This window comes from Lissotriton helveticus, chromosome 7 (genome assembly GCF_964261635.1).
Source record: "Lissotriton helveticus chromosome 7, aLisHel1.1, whole genome shotgun sequence".
Taxonomy (NCBI): Eukaryota; Metazoa; Chordata; class Amphibia; order Caudata; family Salamandridae; genus Lissotriton; species Lissotriton helveticus.
This window is the reverse complement of record NC_136068.1, coordinates 718,508,631-718,524,250: the sequence shown is the minus strand read 5'-3', so window position 1 is coordinate 718,524,250 and position 15,620 is coordinate 718,508,631. Positions and strand designations below refer to the sequence as shown.

The 15,620-nt window shown below is 49.5% G+C and overlaps 1 protein-coding gene across 4 annotated transcripts in view; it reads left to right on the top strand.

Annotated features, from left to right (window-relative positions):
• RBM27 (RNA binding motif protein 27) overlaps positions 1 to 15,620 on the top strand; it is an 870,586-nt gene that overhangs the window by 776,347 nt on the left and 78,619 nt on the right. For all 4 annotated transcript variants that reach the window (XM_078653046.1, XM_078653045.1, XM_078653044.1 and 1 more), the window contains one exon: positions 6,641 to 6,832. In XM_078653046.1, coding sequence (XP_078509172.1) covers positions 6,641 to 6,832 — 192 coding nt within the window. The remainder of the gene's footprint in view (positions 1 to 6,640; positions 6,833 to 15,620) is intronic.

The window sequence follows — 15,620 nt, the reverse complement described above, 5'->3', positions numbered from 1 at the left end:
CCCTCCTCCCCCCCTCCCCGCCCACCCTGTGCCAGGAGGGGGACCGCCGCCGGCCCCTTGCGGAGGGACTCCTGTCGCCAGGTGAAGCATCCGGTCTGTCGATCCCCAGTAGATCCATGGCCGCTTGAAGAGACCTGATCTGTTCAAGCCTGTTGTTCCAACGAAATATGATGCGGAACGGGTGGCCCCAGGAGTAAGCAACGCCGCGGTCCCGCAGGAAGGCAGTCACAGGCCTGAATTCACGCCGCTTCTGAAGAGTAGAAGCTGCCAAATCCTGATACAGCTGTGGGTGGTGTCCACGAAACTGGATAGACGTAGCCTCCCGGGCCTTCTTCAGAATGCGCTCTTTCAACTGAAAATCGTGGATGCAGACTAGAATGTCCGGCGGAGGGCCCCCCCCGCGCCTAGGAAGACCAACCCTATGGGCTCTGTCCATCTTGACATCCGTAAGTTCTTCGTCGCCCAAGATCTGCCGGAACAGCTCCAGGATATAGCCTCTCAAATCGCCGGACTCCCCGTCCCATGGTACCGACTTAATACGGATGTTGTTCCGCCTGGAGCGGTTCTCTAGATCCTCCGCGTGGGACTGCAGATCCAGATTCTGGTCCCTAAGACGCAGCACATCCTGTTGCAGCTGATGGACATCATTAGCCAGGGTAAGATCATGGTCCTCCAGGGTGGCTACCCTCTCGCCAACCCCATCCAGGTCTCTCCTCACCTCCCGAAGGTCCGACGCGAGCTGGGACCGCAGCTCTGAGATGTCATCTTTAATGGAAGCAAATAGCTCAGTCATAAATGCTTTTGTGACCGGCGCCTCACCGTCCCCGGACATGGAGGAGGAGCCCGCCCCAGGCGATGGCGGAAGATTGGAGCCCCTGGCCAGGCCATCCTTGTTAGGCTTCCCCCTCCTCTGGTTGTTCGCCATCACAAGGTCCGCCGTGTGCGTCCCCTCAAGTTGATCCCAAGTCGCCGTCGACCACAAATCACAGTGGCAATCGCCGGCCACGAGGGCCTCCCGGCGTCCTTCTTCGAGGTGTTAGGGCCGCTATATCCGGACCTCTCCACTGATCGGCCCGCCCTGTAGATCTTGCGACAGCCCCCCCCAGGTCACAGTTCAATGGTGTGCGTGCCCCCACAGACCAGAGAGCGCTTCACATGTCCGGGCCACCGCTCCCAGATTCAATGGTGCCCAGGTCACTGCAGGGCACAGGCCCTCCGAGCCGAGCCTCACGCAGGTCGTAGATCACAGCCAAGACTCCAGGCGTTACGCCTCCTCCTCCACTATAGGCCGCCGCCGTCCAGTGTGCCCCGCAAGCAAGCGTAGGCCGCACTCGGCCGCAATCTGCAGGCGACTCGCCCCGGGGGGGCCGCCCAACCCGCCCAATGCCGCTTCTTCACAGCTCCCGCCCAGCAGTCCGGCACAGCCGTCGCCCTTCGCGGGCCAGATCGCGGTCCCGAGCCCCCCGGCTGCCTCCAGGCGCTCACCTCAGTCCGCGCTGCAGGGCCCCCGCTCCGCCGATCTGCATACAGCCCCCAGCTCAGCCGCCGTGCCCCCAGTGCGGTACACGGGAAGGGGGCAGCGGAGCAACGCCGACCTCCGGAGGTCCCGTCGGCCACTGAGGCTAAGGAGGCGCCGCTCCAGGTATCGGGCCGACCTCCACCACCTCACGGCAACCGCTCAGCCTGCACTTCCTGTCGGCTTCCTTTCTACGCCAGTCCGGCGTCGGACAGGCCCTTCACCGCATCCGCACCAAGAGCGCGCTTCTCCTCGCGGGACGCTCCGAGGGGCCAACGCTGCCGCCAGTACTCAGCCGCTATGCTCCGGTGCCCTTAGGCTACAAAACCACCGGTCCAAGCACGGTCCCGGGGGTGCTATTCGGTGCGTTGTAGAATTCGGCGCCGGAGGGAACGCAGAGAGCGTCTTACTCCGTCGCCATCTTGGCCACGCCCCCCCCACACCTTATTTTTATGCGCGTGCTTATCCTCATGGAACTTGAAATAAGGATTAGTCTGCATTTATTCTAATGATGCCCTGCAGAAGAGTTTCTCTGCAACTATATCCTTGGAGGAAGAGGATGATAGGACGAATAAATCACGCCGATAAGTCACGCTTATCTGTCTGTCCTCCATATGTTCCTCCTAAATGAAATATGTATGACTTCCGAGTCTCTTGTGCTTTTCATTACTGAGGAATTAATGAGCTGGATCTGAAAATAAAATGTTGAAGGGTTGACCCAAATGGGTATGGAGGCAGCAGGCTCGACTGGAAGCGAAACTTCTGGAAGGCCTTATATACAATGCAGCAATATTCACGAGTAATGCCTATTTACATGTCTACTTCCTCATGCCCCCACAACACAGCGCACGAGGGCCCTGCCGCCTGACATTCAGCATCATGGCCAGGTCGAAGAAGATCAGCAGGATCCTGGAGAGCCCCTTGGAGAAGACCACGTACGAGCGGACGACGGCAGACTGCAAAAATCCGACGGCCAGCTCCGACAGGGCCGCCATGCACGGCTGCGCCGCCTGAGTGCGGGGCACACCGCTCACGGGCAGCGGCTAATAGGCAGCGGCGCTCTCGGACATGGCATCGCAGAGGCTACACACACGGCGCTGCCACCTCTGGTGCCTCCATGCCGCTAGCGCAACAGCTGATCCCTCCTTCCCCGGAAACGGTGCCCGGCTCCTCTTTCTGCTGGAGGATCTTGTCAGCTGCTTCCGCCGTCGGAGGAATGTGAGGGCCCGGCTGGAGGGAGGTCGTTGGCGTGGCACGAAGGGAGCCTGACTGCCGCTGCATGTACCATGGTGCACAAATAATGCTTTTAATGGAATATGTGTGATTTGTAAGAGAAATGAAACAGACCTGTGTCAGATACCCAGAAACAAGTGCTCACATAGACTTTTCTGTTTCTGCCATTCCACTTGGACGGGCTCGGCCGGACTTCCTGCTGGCGTAAAAGGTTTATTATCTTCTTTATGTGGCCATCTGTTTGGACCCATAAAGAAGATAAGAAGCCTTTTACTCCAGCAGTAAGTCAGGGAAGTCCGTCCAAGTGGGACTGACTACAAAGAGAAAAGTGTACGTCAGAGGACGCTCTTTTCCAATGGCTGGCCACCGTTTACCTTAAAGGGTGACGCCAGCCAATGGAAAAGAGGGGCGGGTCTTAAAGCCCGCTAGTGAAACTCACCTAAAATCATAAAATCTCACCAGCGAGACTGCGCGTGTGCGCAGCCTACGCTAGCCGTGACCTAAAAAGCGCTGTGACACACAGCACTTTGTTTTTTTTATTGTCAATCATGCTGCAAAGGAGCTGTGCTGCTGTACAATATGGCTAAATAAACATTGACAAAGCCAATAGCACTCTCATAGGTCTTGACCTATTGGCTTTGCCAGTGCTTGTTAATTTATTTGTTAAACTTTCTCAAGGTAAGTCGAACGAGTCCTCTAATTGCCGTCCAACATGTTTCGGAGATGTTGTAACTGGCGATCAGATAGTGTGGCACCAATGTACTATCCCAGGTATCACATTGCCCCATTGAATGACGAGCGAAAAGGCTCCCTCGCCCCTCATTTTCTCCTGGCCACCACTTGATGGATTAGTGCAAAACTTTTCATGAACAAGCTGAAGTGAGTGAACTTTTTGGGAGAAGTTTTGTGCAAGTTCATAGAAAGGCGCCAAAGTTATCAAACACACAAAAAATGCATTTCCTAAGCAAAGTCCGACCTAACTGTACACGAGTGCTATCGCTGGGTGCTCTGAAATTAAGTTGGGAAGCAATCTTGGATTGGCCCGAGGTGAGTTTGGACGTCAGCAAAGTGCCCCCTTCAGGTGTGGGCTGGACAGGCATCAACATTGAAGGACCCAGCTGTGCCCTGACTGGAGGCCCTGTGAATCGTTGTGTCCCAAAGCGCACCTGAGAAGAACCGGAATACTATAGAAATGTGCAACATGGTCTCCCTATAGGTCTTTATCTGCTGCAGTGTCACCGATGATCCCGAGAACTTAGTGCATTGGGGTCAATTGTGAAATCTGCTCCTCAGCCCGAGATTGGGAGTGTGACCGATTTGACACCTTTACTCCCTCGTAACTTCTCTAGTGATAGGGTGGGGACGAGTCCTGCTTGTACTTCTTGTGTTTCTGCTTCTATTTGGACTTTGACTTACCAGACGACCGTGAACGCAAAATGGACCTGTCTGGCAATGGTGTTGAGAGTGGGAGCGATTCCTCACTCTCGACTTAAAGCAGGAGCTGTGTGGCTTTTTCTGATGCTCAGTGATGTACAACTTTGCTTCATGGTCGTTGGTCGCCTTTGAGTTCATTGGGGGCGAGTTCTTCAAACAACTTGGGTTTGTTCCCTGAGCCCAAATACCAAATGCACATCACATGCCAGTCTGTCACCAGTGTCTGTTTGCGACAGTCATCAGCATGGTTTGAACCCCTTAGTTTTAGGGGAAGATGTCATTCCTTTGAACATCAGATTTCACTTTTTTGGAGAAAAGTTTGCAAATCCATCTAAAAAAGCCACAGTAGCTCTGGATCCGTGAAATAAACTGACCGCTGCGCACAGGGTTGGCTTTTTTTATGCGGCTCCAATTTGTCACTTCTGGACAGAACGAAGTCTGCACGGAGCTACATGACGCTACCTAGCCTCACACAGGAGCATGGCTGTAAAAGCTTCCGGATTCAATATGGCTCCTGGGGGTATTCTAATGGTGAAAAATCTGTGGTTGGATACAGTATCCACAAGAAAGAGGGTTACTAAAGGCTAAAAGTCAGTAACTTGTTCCTCCAGCATTTGTTACTATCAGCATTTAGGACAAAGTTCCAACTAGTGCAAATGGATTGTAGAATGGTGAGGGGGAAGGAGATTTGTTTGATTTTAATAAAAGTCCCGCTGCAGGAGAATTAGTATTAAAGGTAAGTTACTTTTCCTTCCTTTGTTACCATAAAGTCCACTAATAAAGATACCCCATGGAATTTTAGTTGATGTAGGATGCTTTTTAGGCTTTAGTGTCAACGCAGTTTCCAATTGGAACATTTAGTAAATTTATGAGGCAAAGTGGATGAACTAATAATGGGCACTCTGCTCTGCAGTGTTTGTCACGTTTTTCAGTCTGATATTGGTTCTCACCTTACCAGCATAACTTTAGTTCAGCTGTCTCCTGAAATCCTTCAGTCAGCTGCCCACATCATGTTATCAATTCATTAAAAGTTATCCAAATGAATTTGCTGTAGTACAACCATCCCTTCTGCTGCACCCTGGATTTTGTTTTTCCTTTTTGCTGAACCCTATTTGTGCTTGGTATACAAGTGTGTACTTTACCGCTGCTAACCATGAGTAAAGTGCATGTGCTCCTCCTTTCAACATGATAAAATTGGAATGATCCTACTAGGCATACTTAATTTACTCATCATTCCCTAATACATGGTGGAAAGTGTACCAGGAGCCTTTAAATTAAATAGTACCAGTGGACTGCAGCACTCATTGTGCCTTCCACTGCTGTGGCACTGTAAAGCATGGTGCCAGACTTACCATTGTAGCCTGGCTGTGCAGTTTTAAAACTGCAAATTCAACCTGTCAAAATAACCTCTTTTGGCAGGCTTAAACTTTCTTTTTAAATACTAATAATTCACCCTGTGTAGGCCTTATTGCCCATAAACAGTGCATGCTATTTAAAAGTAGGACCTATGAAAGTTTAACGCTGAACACATCCTTACAGTGAAAAACACCTAAAAGCTATTTTTTCTGTAGTAGGGTTAGTTGTTCCATAGTTACTTTTGCCACTTCAAAAATCCCTGGAAGCAAATACCGCATTTTGTCCTGCATCTACTGCCAGCTTTTAATTGGCATTTATATAAGCGTGAATGGGGTGTGAACTTGCTCCCAAGACGGGGACAAAATGCCTTGGTTGTGGGGTGTGGTGTTTTGCCCTTGACAGGATGGTCTGTGGGCTTGGCACAAGGACTTAACATCGAAGATGCCTACACTGCAATATGTAGATGTAGCAAACACCCAGGCTTGCACCCTTCTTTTGTCCCCACTTGCCAGACCGGTCTCCATCACTGTGGTCGGTCCTCTTGTTGACTTCAATGTCAGATCCTGCTGAAGTGTTTGAGACCTGCTTGACAGAGCTGCTGATGTTTTTCATACAATACCTAAAGACATACTTTAAAAAGACTCATTTTGTTGTTTTGTATTTCAACTTTATTACTGTTTTATTACTGCATAAATTGTTCATCTACTGCTTATATGTTAAGCTAGTCTGCTCGTTACCTTAGCCACCAAGAGTTGAGCTCAGGTTAATTTAGTGACTTTAATGATCACCCTGACAAGGAATGTGATTATTACCTGAGGTGGGTAATTAACCTCCTCAACTGATGACCTAATTTCTCACAGCTGTTTTACTGAAACCTTGCTTAACAAAAACACATAAATTCAACGTGCATCATTCTATCCTAGGCTGGTGTTCTTCTGACTTCCGTGTTTGTAAGTTGCTTGGTCAGTAGGCAATCACTGTGTAACTCCTGGTCTTTTTTTTTAACATAGTCTTAAAAAAAATAAAGAAATGCTTTAGCTTATGTAATGTGCACGCTCCCCATTTTTCAGACCAGTAATCTTGATCTTTTCTTTTGACTAGGCTGCTCGCTTGGGCCTCTTGTCTACCGGTCGTGGTAAAACTATGCCTGCCCAGAGCCGAGGCCGGGGACGGGGTCGTGGTGGGAGAGGAAGGGGCTCATTGAATACCATGGTGGTAGATCATCGGCCGAAATCCCTTGCTGTGTCTGGATTCATAGAAGAGGAAAAGGAAGATGTGTTGCAGCACTTCGCAGTAAGTTCATTGAAAGAAAATCATTGGGAAAGAGGTTGAAGAAGTTGAGTTTGTGGTTGTTGTGGATTGCCTAAGCACAATTGGCTAAATGTTTTCCTTTCTCAACTTAATAGAAATAGCATTATTTGTAAGAACTCGCTGACCTGTTGTCCATCATAATAAGAACGATATTTTCATGCAATTAATCTTAATCCATATTTGGTGCATTTTTTCTGTTTTTCTGTTTCACACTTGGGTTGCTGTATGGTTCCAAATGCACACACAATCCCTCTTTATCTGGGGAGGAGATCATTTTTTTATTTTTTATTTGAACCTTTAACTACTGAGAACTTGTGTAGGACAGAAAGCTCTGAGTTTCTAAAACTCCCCTCCTTTCTTCCACTTTTCATCTATTATTAAAGCACTAACACAAGGTTCTTGAAGATGATGCTCTCTTTGGGCTAATGTACACTTTGTTATCCTCATTCTCCAAATCATTTTAATATTTTTCTTTATTTTCTCTTGCATTGATTTTTGGTTTCTTTGGTTGTGAACAGAACTCCTCTCTTAATTAGTTTTTATATGTCAAATAGTGCAGTCCGCAAAGACATCTATCAAACTGATTTTCTTCTATCACTTTTTTGTACCTTCCTGGACTGATCTCTCAAAGATGATTTTTGATTTGGGCTGACCTTGATCACAGTCATGTTCACTGGTAACGTTCTTTGTAGTAGGAAAGTGAATATTCACTGCAGTCAAAGTTTAAAAAGAAATCTAGGTCTACAATAATTCTGTATTCATGGTCATTACTTCATTTTTATCTTTGTCCTTCCCTGTGCCTCCTGAGAACTTACTTGCATTGTATTTAAAACATTTCTTTGATGGATGCTGCTTACTTCACGTTTGTCAACATTTAAATATCCTCCATGTTCTAGATTGAATACGGAAACATTTCCCTGGCAATAGCTCTCCCGTGCATCAAGGTTGCCTTATGCAGCCCCAGAAAATACTCTGGCCACCGTGGATGTTATGACATTAGAGTATACAAGGCACCAGCCGACAAACTAGTGTGCTTTTCAGTTTTACTGTACCTCATTAACATAAATCCATTGTTCAAAATGCTGTTCCTGAGCCAGTTTCTCTTAGCCCTCAACACATTAATTGGCTGGTGTCACTGTATCTCCAAGATGTTTACTTTCATCTGTCTTTTTTTCCTGCTCATAGACGTTACCGGAGATCTACTGTTGGGCTCTGAGCACTGTCAGTTCTCGGTTATGGCTTTGGGACTGTTGACTTCACCATAAGATTTTCACCATTCAGTGGCAGTGGTGAAGTCTTAACTGCTGAGGTCCATATTTCATGTTTTCTGTTCTTGGACATGTGGGTGCTGAAGACTAGGTCTTTTGCATTTGTCATAGAACATCTTAAGCACACCATGACTCTTCTTCAGGACTTGGGTTTTAAGAGCAACATCATGATGTCCCATTTTGTGGCTCCTGAGAGACTGAACTTCATAGGAGCAGTGCTAGACATGACTTGTATGAAGGCATTCCCTCCTCGTTCGAGGATTGTTGATATTCAGGATGTGATTCCGATGTTTGACTCCTGCACCTACTCTCTCTTCTGCAAGTCCTATACCTGTTAGGCCTGATTGCTTCATTAATTCTATTGGTGTCTCATACCAGATTGCGAATGAGAGGCCTTCAATGGTACTTGAGCAAGCAGGGGCTGTAACATCAGGGGAGAGCCTATCAGCGCTGGTGTATATTTTCAGTTCTGTCATGCTAGATCTGCACTCGTGGATATGCCCTTTCACCTTCTAGTGGGTCATCCCTTCGGCCCTCCACAGCTTACTAGTTATGGACACCGTGTTGAGCCGGTGCACTCATCTGGCTAACATCATGGAACAGGCCTTTGGTCTGCGTTGGAACAGCGCCTATATATAAAAAAGAGCGATGTGTTGTCTGACTTACCATGAAGGCCTTCATCCCTTCCATTGCATGCAATATTATTCTACCCAGACTTTGATGCACGCTGTAGTGTGGGCCATACTTGAGGTCATCGTCTGCGTTTCACACTGAGATGCAGAGTTAGAGTGGAGAGAAGACATCCACTGGAAAACTATAGCCTGGTTCAGCACTAGAATGCTAGCCACAAAGGAGACTGTAAGTATTTTTCTGAGACATACTTTTTGCTGCAGATTCCTCACCTGTTGAATGTACCACAAGCGTCCGATTAGACCTGGCAACTTTTCAGTAGTGCCTCCGTGCACCGGTAGGTGGCACCATGCAGCTCCGCACTGGCGCAGTTCTGATCCAGAAATGACATGCAGAGCCTATATAGGCACCACTCTGTGCTGATGTCTGTTCCTTTCTTTCCGTTCCTACAGAAGCAATTCTGGAGATCTCCATCTCTTCTCTCAAATACATTTACCTCTACATTTTCCATGTTTTTTCTTCAGTGTGCAAGGTATGTCACCTCCTAAAATGACAGATTTTAAGCCCTGCAGGTACTATTGCACACAAATGTATGTGACTATCCGATGCACCTGTGGTGTCTGGGGTCGAGTCATGACTCCAAGGCCTGCAGTGACTGCATGTCAAACCTAAAACCCATCTGGATCGGCGAAGCAAATCTTTACATCACCAAGCATAAGAAGACTCCTCTCTGAGACAGATTTAAATTGTGGTCCAAGTCCAAGGTTCAGTTTGATTCTCGTTCCAGCTCAAAAAGTTGTTGAAGTTGTCCAGAGGCCGGTCCATATTGCATTCAATGTTTTTCAGTAAGTACATAAAGAAACCTAAGAAATTGAAGCAGAACTTGGCCCCCCTCTCATCACTCCCATTTGCTTGAATGAGAGCGAGTTAAGGTTTTTTCTTCTACCAGTCTGACTTTCTGCAAAGTAAATGCCAGCTGTCTTTGGCAGTCAGTGGCGCAGGCTTCCCTCGTGTCCTCAAAGATCTCCAATTTGTTCTTACCTAGGCTATCCAAGACAGTCATGATGCCGCCTAGTTCATGATTCATTGGCCCACACGTACAAATATCTTAATTTGTAATTCCTAAATGGCGAAACCATAGAACTCGCTATTTGGGAATCTCAAATCTGAATGCATGTACCCTGCGATTTCCTAATAGCGATTCCTACGGATCCGCAATCCCGATTACGAAATCGCAATTTAGGAAACCGCAAAATTTCGATTTTAAGGAACTGAGGTACTAATGTTACTGGAAGCAGGATGAGGATGTCAGAGCCCAGGTGAAAGTTAATTACAGGGTGTCACCACCAGCCAGAGGCCTAACACACCTTCTGGAAGCAGGAGTGCCCCTGCCTCACTGTTGCAAGTCTCTCAAACAAACCAAACCATGGCTTCTGAAGAGGAGCGGGATGCTGGGAGCAGCAAGAAGTGCAAGGAGAGGTTTTCGGAGAGGGAGCTGGAGGTCCTGACTGAGGAATATGCTGCTAACATGGACCAGCTGTTTGACAAGGCCTAATTCACAGACCCTGAAGCCCAGAAAAGCAGGATCTGGAATGGGATCCTTGATAAGGTGAACTCCCTGGGAGTGACGCAGAGAACCATTCTAGAGATAAGAAAGAGTGGTACAAACTGCGGTCCCGTACCAAGGAGAAGCTGGCCAACAGGATGTTAGAGGGACGTGGGACAGATGTAGGACCCTCAAAACATCCCCTCTGATTCCCATGGAGATGGTAATTGAGGGGACGCTCGAACCAGAGAGTGTTGTTGGAGTTGGGGACATCAACTCCTCCATCCTAGCATGCACCTGCCAGGTTAAGTCCTATTCCATTATGTAGCATCCATAACATAACATTGGGCAATCCACATATCGTACATAGGAGCATGAATTACTCAATTAAGGTGTTTGGACCTCCCAGGCTATGGATCTTGGGATTTGTAGTGTACATCATTAGCATGCGATACTGAGCGCTGATGAGCACACCAAACTTGTGTACTTCGCAAACGTGCATCAGAGTGACAACAACATTGTGGGGAAACATAAACTATTTAATTACAATAATCAGATAAAAGAATTTCACAGATGACAGCCTGGACTGGTCAGGACCCATGGCAGCCGAAGGGGCTACTGGCTGTGAGGTCATCCCTGAACCCACACCACCCCCAGCCCCACAGCCCATCACAACTACACCGACTTGCAGGAGAGCTACCATCTCCCCACTGCCCAATTTTGATTATAGCAATGGTGCATAGTCAGATGGCGGAGTTCAGGACAATGCAAAGGCACACAAAGACCATGTCCGATAAACCACCCATGTATGATGGCCAGGAGAGGTCCATCCTGAGCACACAGCGCCTGCAAACCAAATAAATAGACTGTCAGTAGGCAGCTGCAACGCATGGCAAAGTCCATAGAAAAAGGGCAGGAGCGTTGGCTATCAGTGATGGAGTGGGAGCACTGTGCACAGCTGCTGCGGTGCAGGCAGTAACGGCCCGCTTTGACACCTTCACCAGGTCAATCAACTGGCTGGCAGCTGTAACATCAAGCCTGGCAAGGCGTACTGTTAATATTCTGACAGACATGGCACACTGCTGCCAGGACGTAGCTTATATGCTGGTGCAGGTCACAACTGCTTAGGAAATCATAGAGACCCACAACCAGTGCATCCTCCATATCTCCCAACCACCTGAGAGTGAGGAGGGCTCCAGCCTCAGTGGCTAATCAATCCAGAAGCTATGCTCATCCAGACGTACATTCCGCAATCCTTCTAACAATGACACAGCATGAGTCCCACGACCCAGTGGTTCAGAGAAAGCACCCAACTCAAAGGGGCGTAAGAAGTGACTCCCTAGCAACTCAGTGGGATGATATGCCTTTGTTTATCCAGCACATTATTTACTGCGTTAAGTTCATGTTTACTATGTTCCGGTAGCCACCTGAAAAAAGGTGGTCCCTAAGCAGGACACCAAACACTACCCCATGTGTGATATTTGATTTCTATGATGATGTAATCCCTTACCTCAGAAATAGATGTTTATCTCTATGCACGTCCTTTTTCTGCACAGCTGTCCTTCTGCTGCACCTGTAGTGGCTGTAGATCGTCATTGTCAGGGTGTGGCTTGATGTGGATGTTGTGCAGACCCCTCCTCATAGCAATATTGTGCAGGATGGCACAGCTAGCAATGATTTTGCAGCATGTTTCCAGCCTGTAGAATAGTGACCCGCTGCACTTGTGAGGGCAGCGGAAGTCGGACTTTATGATGCCAAAGGTCTTCTTGATGATTGAGCGCGTTGTTCTGTGTGTCCTGTTGTAATGTCTCTCACTTGGTGTCCTCATGGTCAGGTACGGTGTGAATAGCCACAGTCGTAATGCATATGCACTGTCACCTTAAGAGCATGAGAAGGGAAACCTTTAGGTCACATCACACACACCATCCTGGCCACTGTATTAATTGAGTTTGAGATTCTCTTACTCCGTAGCAACCCATCACCAGATTCCTCCTTTGATAGTTGGTTCTGTATTCTTCTGTGGCGGAACATGCAGTCATGGGTGCTGCTTGAGTATCTAGCCATAAGGCCTGTTATGATACAGGAGGCATCACCCACCAACTGCACATTCAGTGAGTATGTGCTTTTCCTGTATATGTATTTGGTGGCTGAGTGGGGCATATGGCAATATGTGTGCCATCAATCAGCCAATTAAATCGGGGAGCTGTGCTACCCTGTAGAAATGCAATTTTGTTTGCTGCAATGATTGGGGGGTGGGGGGGAGTGGGGGTGGTTGGTATTCGGGAAATATATGTATTGGTTAACCTTTCCAACGATTATGTCCAGGCTCTTGTGAAAACCTGGAAAAGCACTTTGTGACACCCCCTGCCACTGCTATGACCCCCTGGTAACTCCCTGACCCTAGGAGGTGTAGGAAATACAATACCTGCATATAAGGTGGTATTGTGTTGCTCCTGGATGTTGGGGTCTGTAGCTGGGGTAGCAATCCAGCTATTAAATCAAGTGTGACCTGACTGATCAGTCTGTACCTCTCAATAATCTCCTCTGTCTATTCAAACAGCGTGACCCTCACCCTAAATAACCTCTCCTGTCCCTCACAGCCAAAATCCTCAGCCTTCTCGCAAGAATTTACAGCCGCCATTATGAAAGACCCAGGTGCATTTTGGGGGTCCTTTTTAGGTCTCGCCTAGCGTTGCCGCGCACATGCGTAGCTCGCTCGGCGAGATTTATTGCTAATGAGGAGTTTTAGGAAAGGGCTTGAAGCCTCGCCCCTTATTTCCATTGGCTGGCGTCACAGTTTATGCTAAACGGTGACTTGCCATTGGAAATAAGCTTTCTGGGGTGCCTCCTTTTTGCTTTTTTATTTGGCCCACCCTGACTGGCTCCCCTGCTTTCCTTCTGTCGTAACGCTATTTCTTATCTTTATGGGGGCCATGTGTTTTCACTCAGCCCTGGGTTTATTTTTGCATCGCGCTTTCAGTGAAAGTGCGATGCAAATATAAACACGGCTGAGTGAAAACATATGGCCCCCTGCCTACCCACAATGGCGAGTCAGTCAGTCAGTGTCCGTTGAGGGTCTCTTTGTGCCATGCTCCACGGAGAGGCCCAGCTGTTGTTCCCTGTGAGGGGCTGTTTGACCTTTCCTTGGTGGGGTCGATACATGTGCCCCGGCCCCACAGTGAGTGAGTAGATTGTCAGAGGCACTCTTTGTCCTGTGTGGGGCTTGTCGTTCCCTCACTGAGGGGTTCTGTGTCTCCCCCGGTGACGGTCAGCTCTTGTGCATTCTGAAGAATTGTTGTCATTTTCTTGGTGGGCTGTGTTTGGTCCCTCCACCCCCCTCCCCTCCCCTGAGGATGTTTGTGTTGCTTTTCAGGACACGGATGAGGGGGAGGTGTGTGAGGGGTCTGAGGACCCTCTGGGACAACAGTGCCAGTTAAGTTAGGACTGGGCAGAGGAGCTGGGGGAGGCCAGTGGTCTGGATACATCGCCTGACACTGGATTCATCTCTCCTCTTTCCGTGGCTACGAAGGAGGGTGCTACCTATGGTGTGGTGTTGCGCAGGGCAGTCAAGGCTTTGGCTCTTGAGCTCCCTGCTGCGGCCGTGAGGACTAATCTCCTCACCGAGGTGCTTCAACCGCCAGTAAGCTCTTTTGAGCCTATGCTGCCATTCAATGAAGCCCTCTCGGACGTTCTGATGGGCACTTGGTCGAAGCCCTCCACAGTGCCCCCTGTGGATCGGAACGTGACCAGACGCCACAGCCCGTCTCCGGGCGACCCCTGCTTTCTGTCCGTTCACCCTACCCCTGAGAGCCTAGTGATCCAGGCCTCTACGTCCCAGACCGCATTCCCGACTGCTCCTCCAGATCGGGAATCCAAAAGGTTTGACCAGTTTGGTAAGAAACTGTCCTCCTAACTGAGTTTGGGGTTGCGGTCTATCAACATCGCTTGCCTTTTGGGCAGTTACACACACTCCTTGTGGGACACGGTTGCGTACATGCTGCCCCAGTGTCCGGAGGAGGCCCAGACATGGCTCGCCTAAGCAACTTGCTGAGTGGCGGGATGCAGCACGTTATTCAATCAAATGTGGACTAGAAACCACGGACTCGCTGGGCAGAGCGATTTCCACGACTGGGGCGATCCGTCGCCACGCCTGGCTGAGGTCCTCCAATTTTTCAGGGGATGTCCAGTCCACGCTCATGGACATGCCCTTCGATGGCGTCGCCTTTTTGGCGACAAAGCAGATAGTGCGCTTGAGCGTTTCAAGGACTCCAGGGCTACGGCCATGTACTTGGGCCTGTCGGGCCACCGCCAGCAGACTTCTGCTTTTTGCCCCTTTCGTGGCCAAGGAAGGGGCGCTCCCACACGTTCGTCCAGCCACAGAACCAACCTCAGTGCTGTCGTTAACGTGGGGACCGCCGTGGCGGTGCATGGGGACAGAGGCCTGGTCAGTCCACACCCACTCCCGCAGCATCTGCCTCAGTCTTCCTAGTCTGAGCTATCAGGCCCATTCGACGCCAGTGGGGGGCAGGGTCTGCCATCACCTTCTCCACTGGTGTACCATCACTTCGGACAGGTGGATGCTGCAAATCGTCCGAAGGGGCTACTCCCTCCCCTTCGAGGTGACCCCTCCAGCCATGCCACCGCAGTACCACCGCATGTCGGGGGATCACTTGCAACTTCTGCAGGAGGAAGTTATGGCCCTCTTGGCCAAGGGGGCCATCGAGCGCGTTCCTGGGCCAGAAGTAGGTCGTGGTTGCTACTCCCACTACTTTCTGGTACCCAAGAAGGGCAAAGGAGGCCTACGCCCTATCTTGGACCTCCGGAGCGTCAACGGCTTCCTCCGGAAGGATAAGTTCAAGATGCTGACTTTAGCTCAGGTCCTGGCTGCTCTAGACCCTGGAGACTGGATGGTAGTGTTGGACTTGCAGGATGTATATTTCCATATCCCCATCCTGCCGGCCCACCAGCGCTATCTGCGGTTCATGGTAGGCCACAAGCACTTTCAGTTTACCGTGCTCCCCTTCGGCCTCACCAGTGCCCCTCGGGTGTTCACGAAAGTTATGGCGGTGGTCGCAGCTCATCTGCGCAGATCAGGGGTTCCAGTCTTCCCCTATCTCAATGACTGGTTGTTGAAGGCGGGCTCGCCCCAGACAGTCGTCTCTCACCTCCAGACTACGGCCAATCTCCTGCATTTGCTGGGGTTCTCCATCAACGTGCCGAAGTCGCACCTGATTCCCTCTCAGAAGCTCCTCTTGATTGGAGCGGTTCTGGACTCCGAACGGGTTCGGGTTTATCCTCCCGAGCAGCGGGTCGGTATATTCAGGCT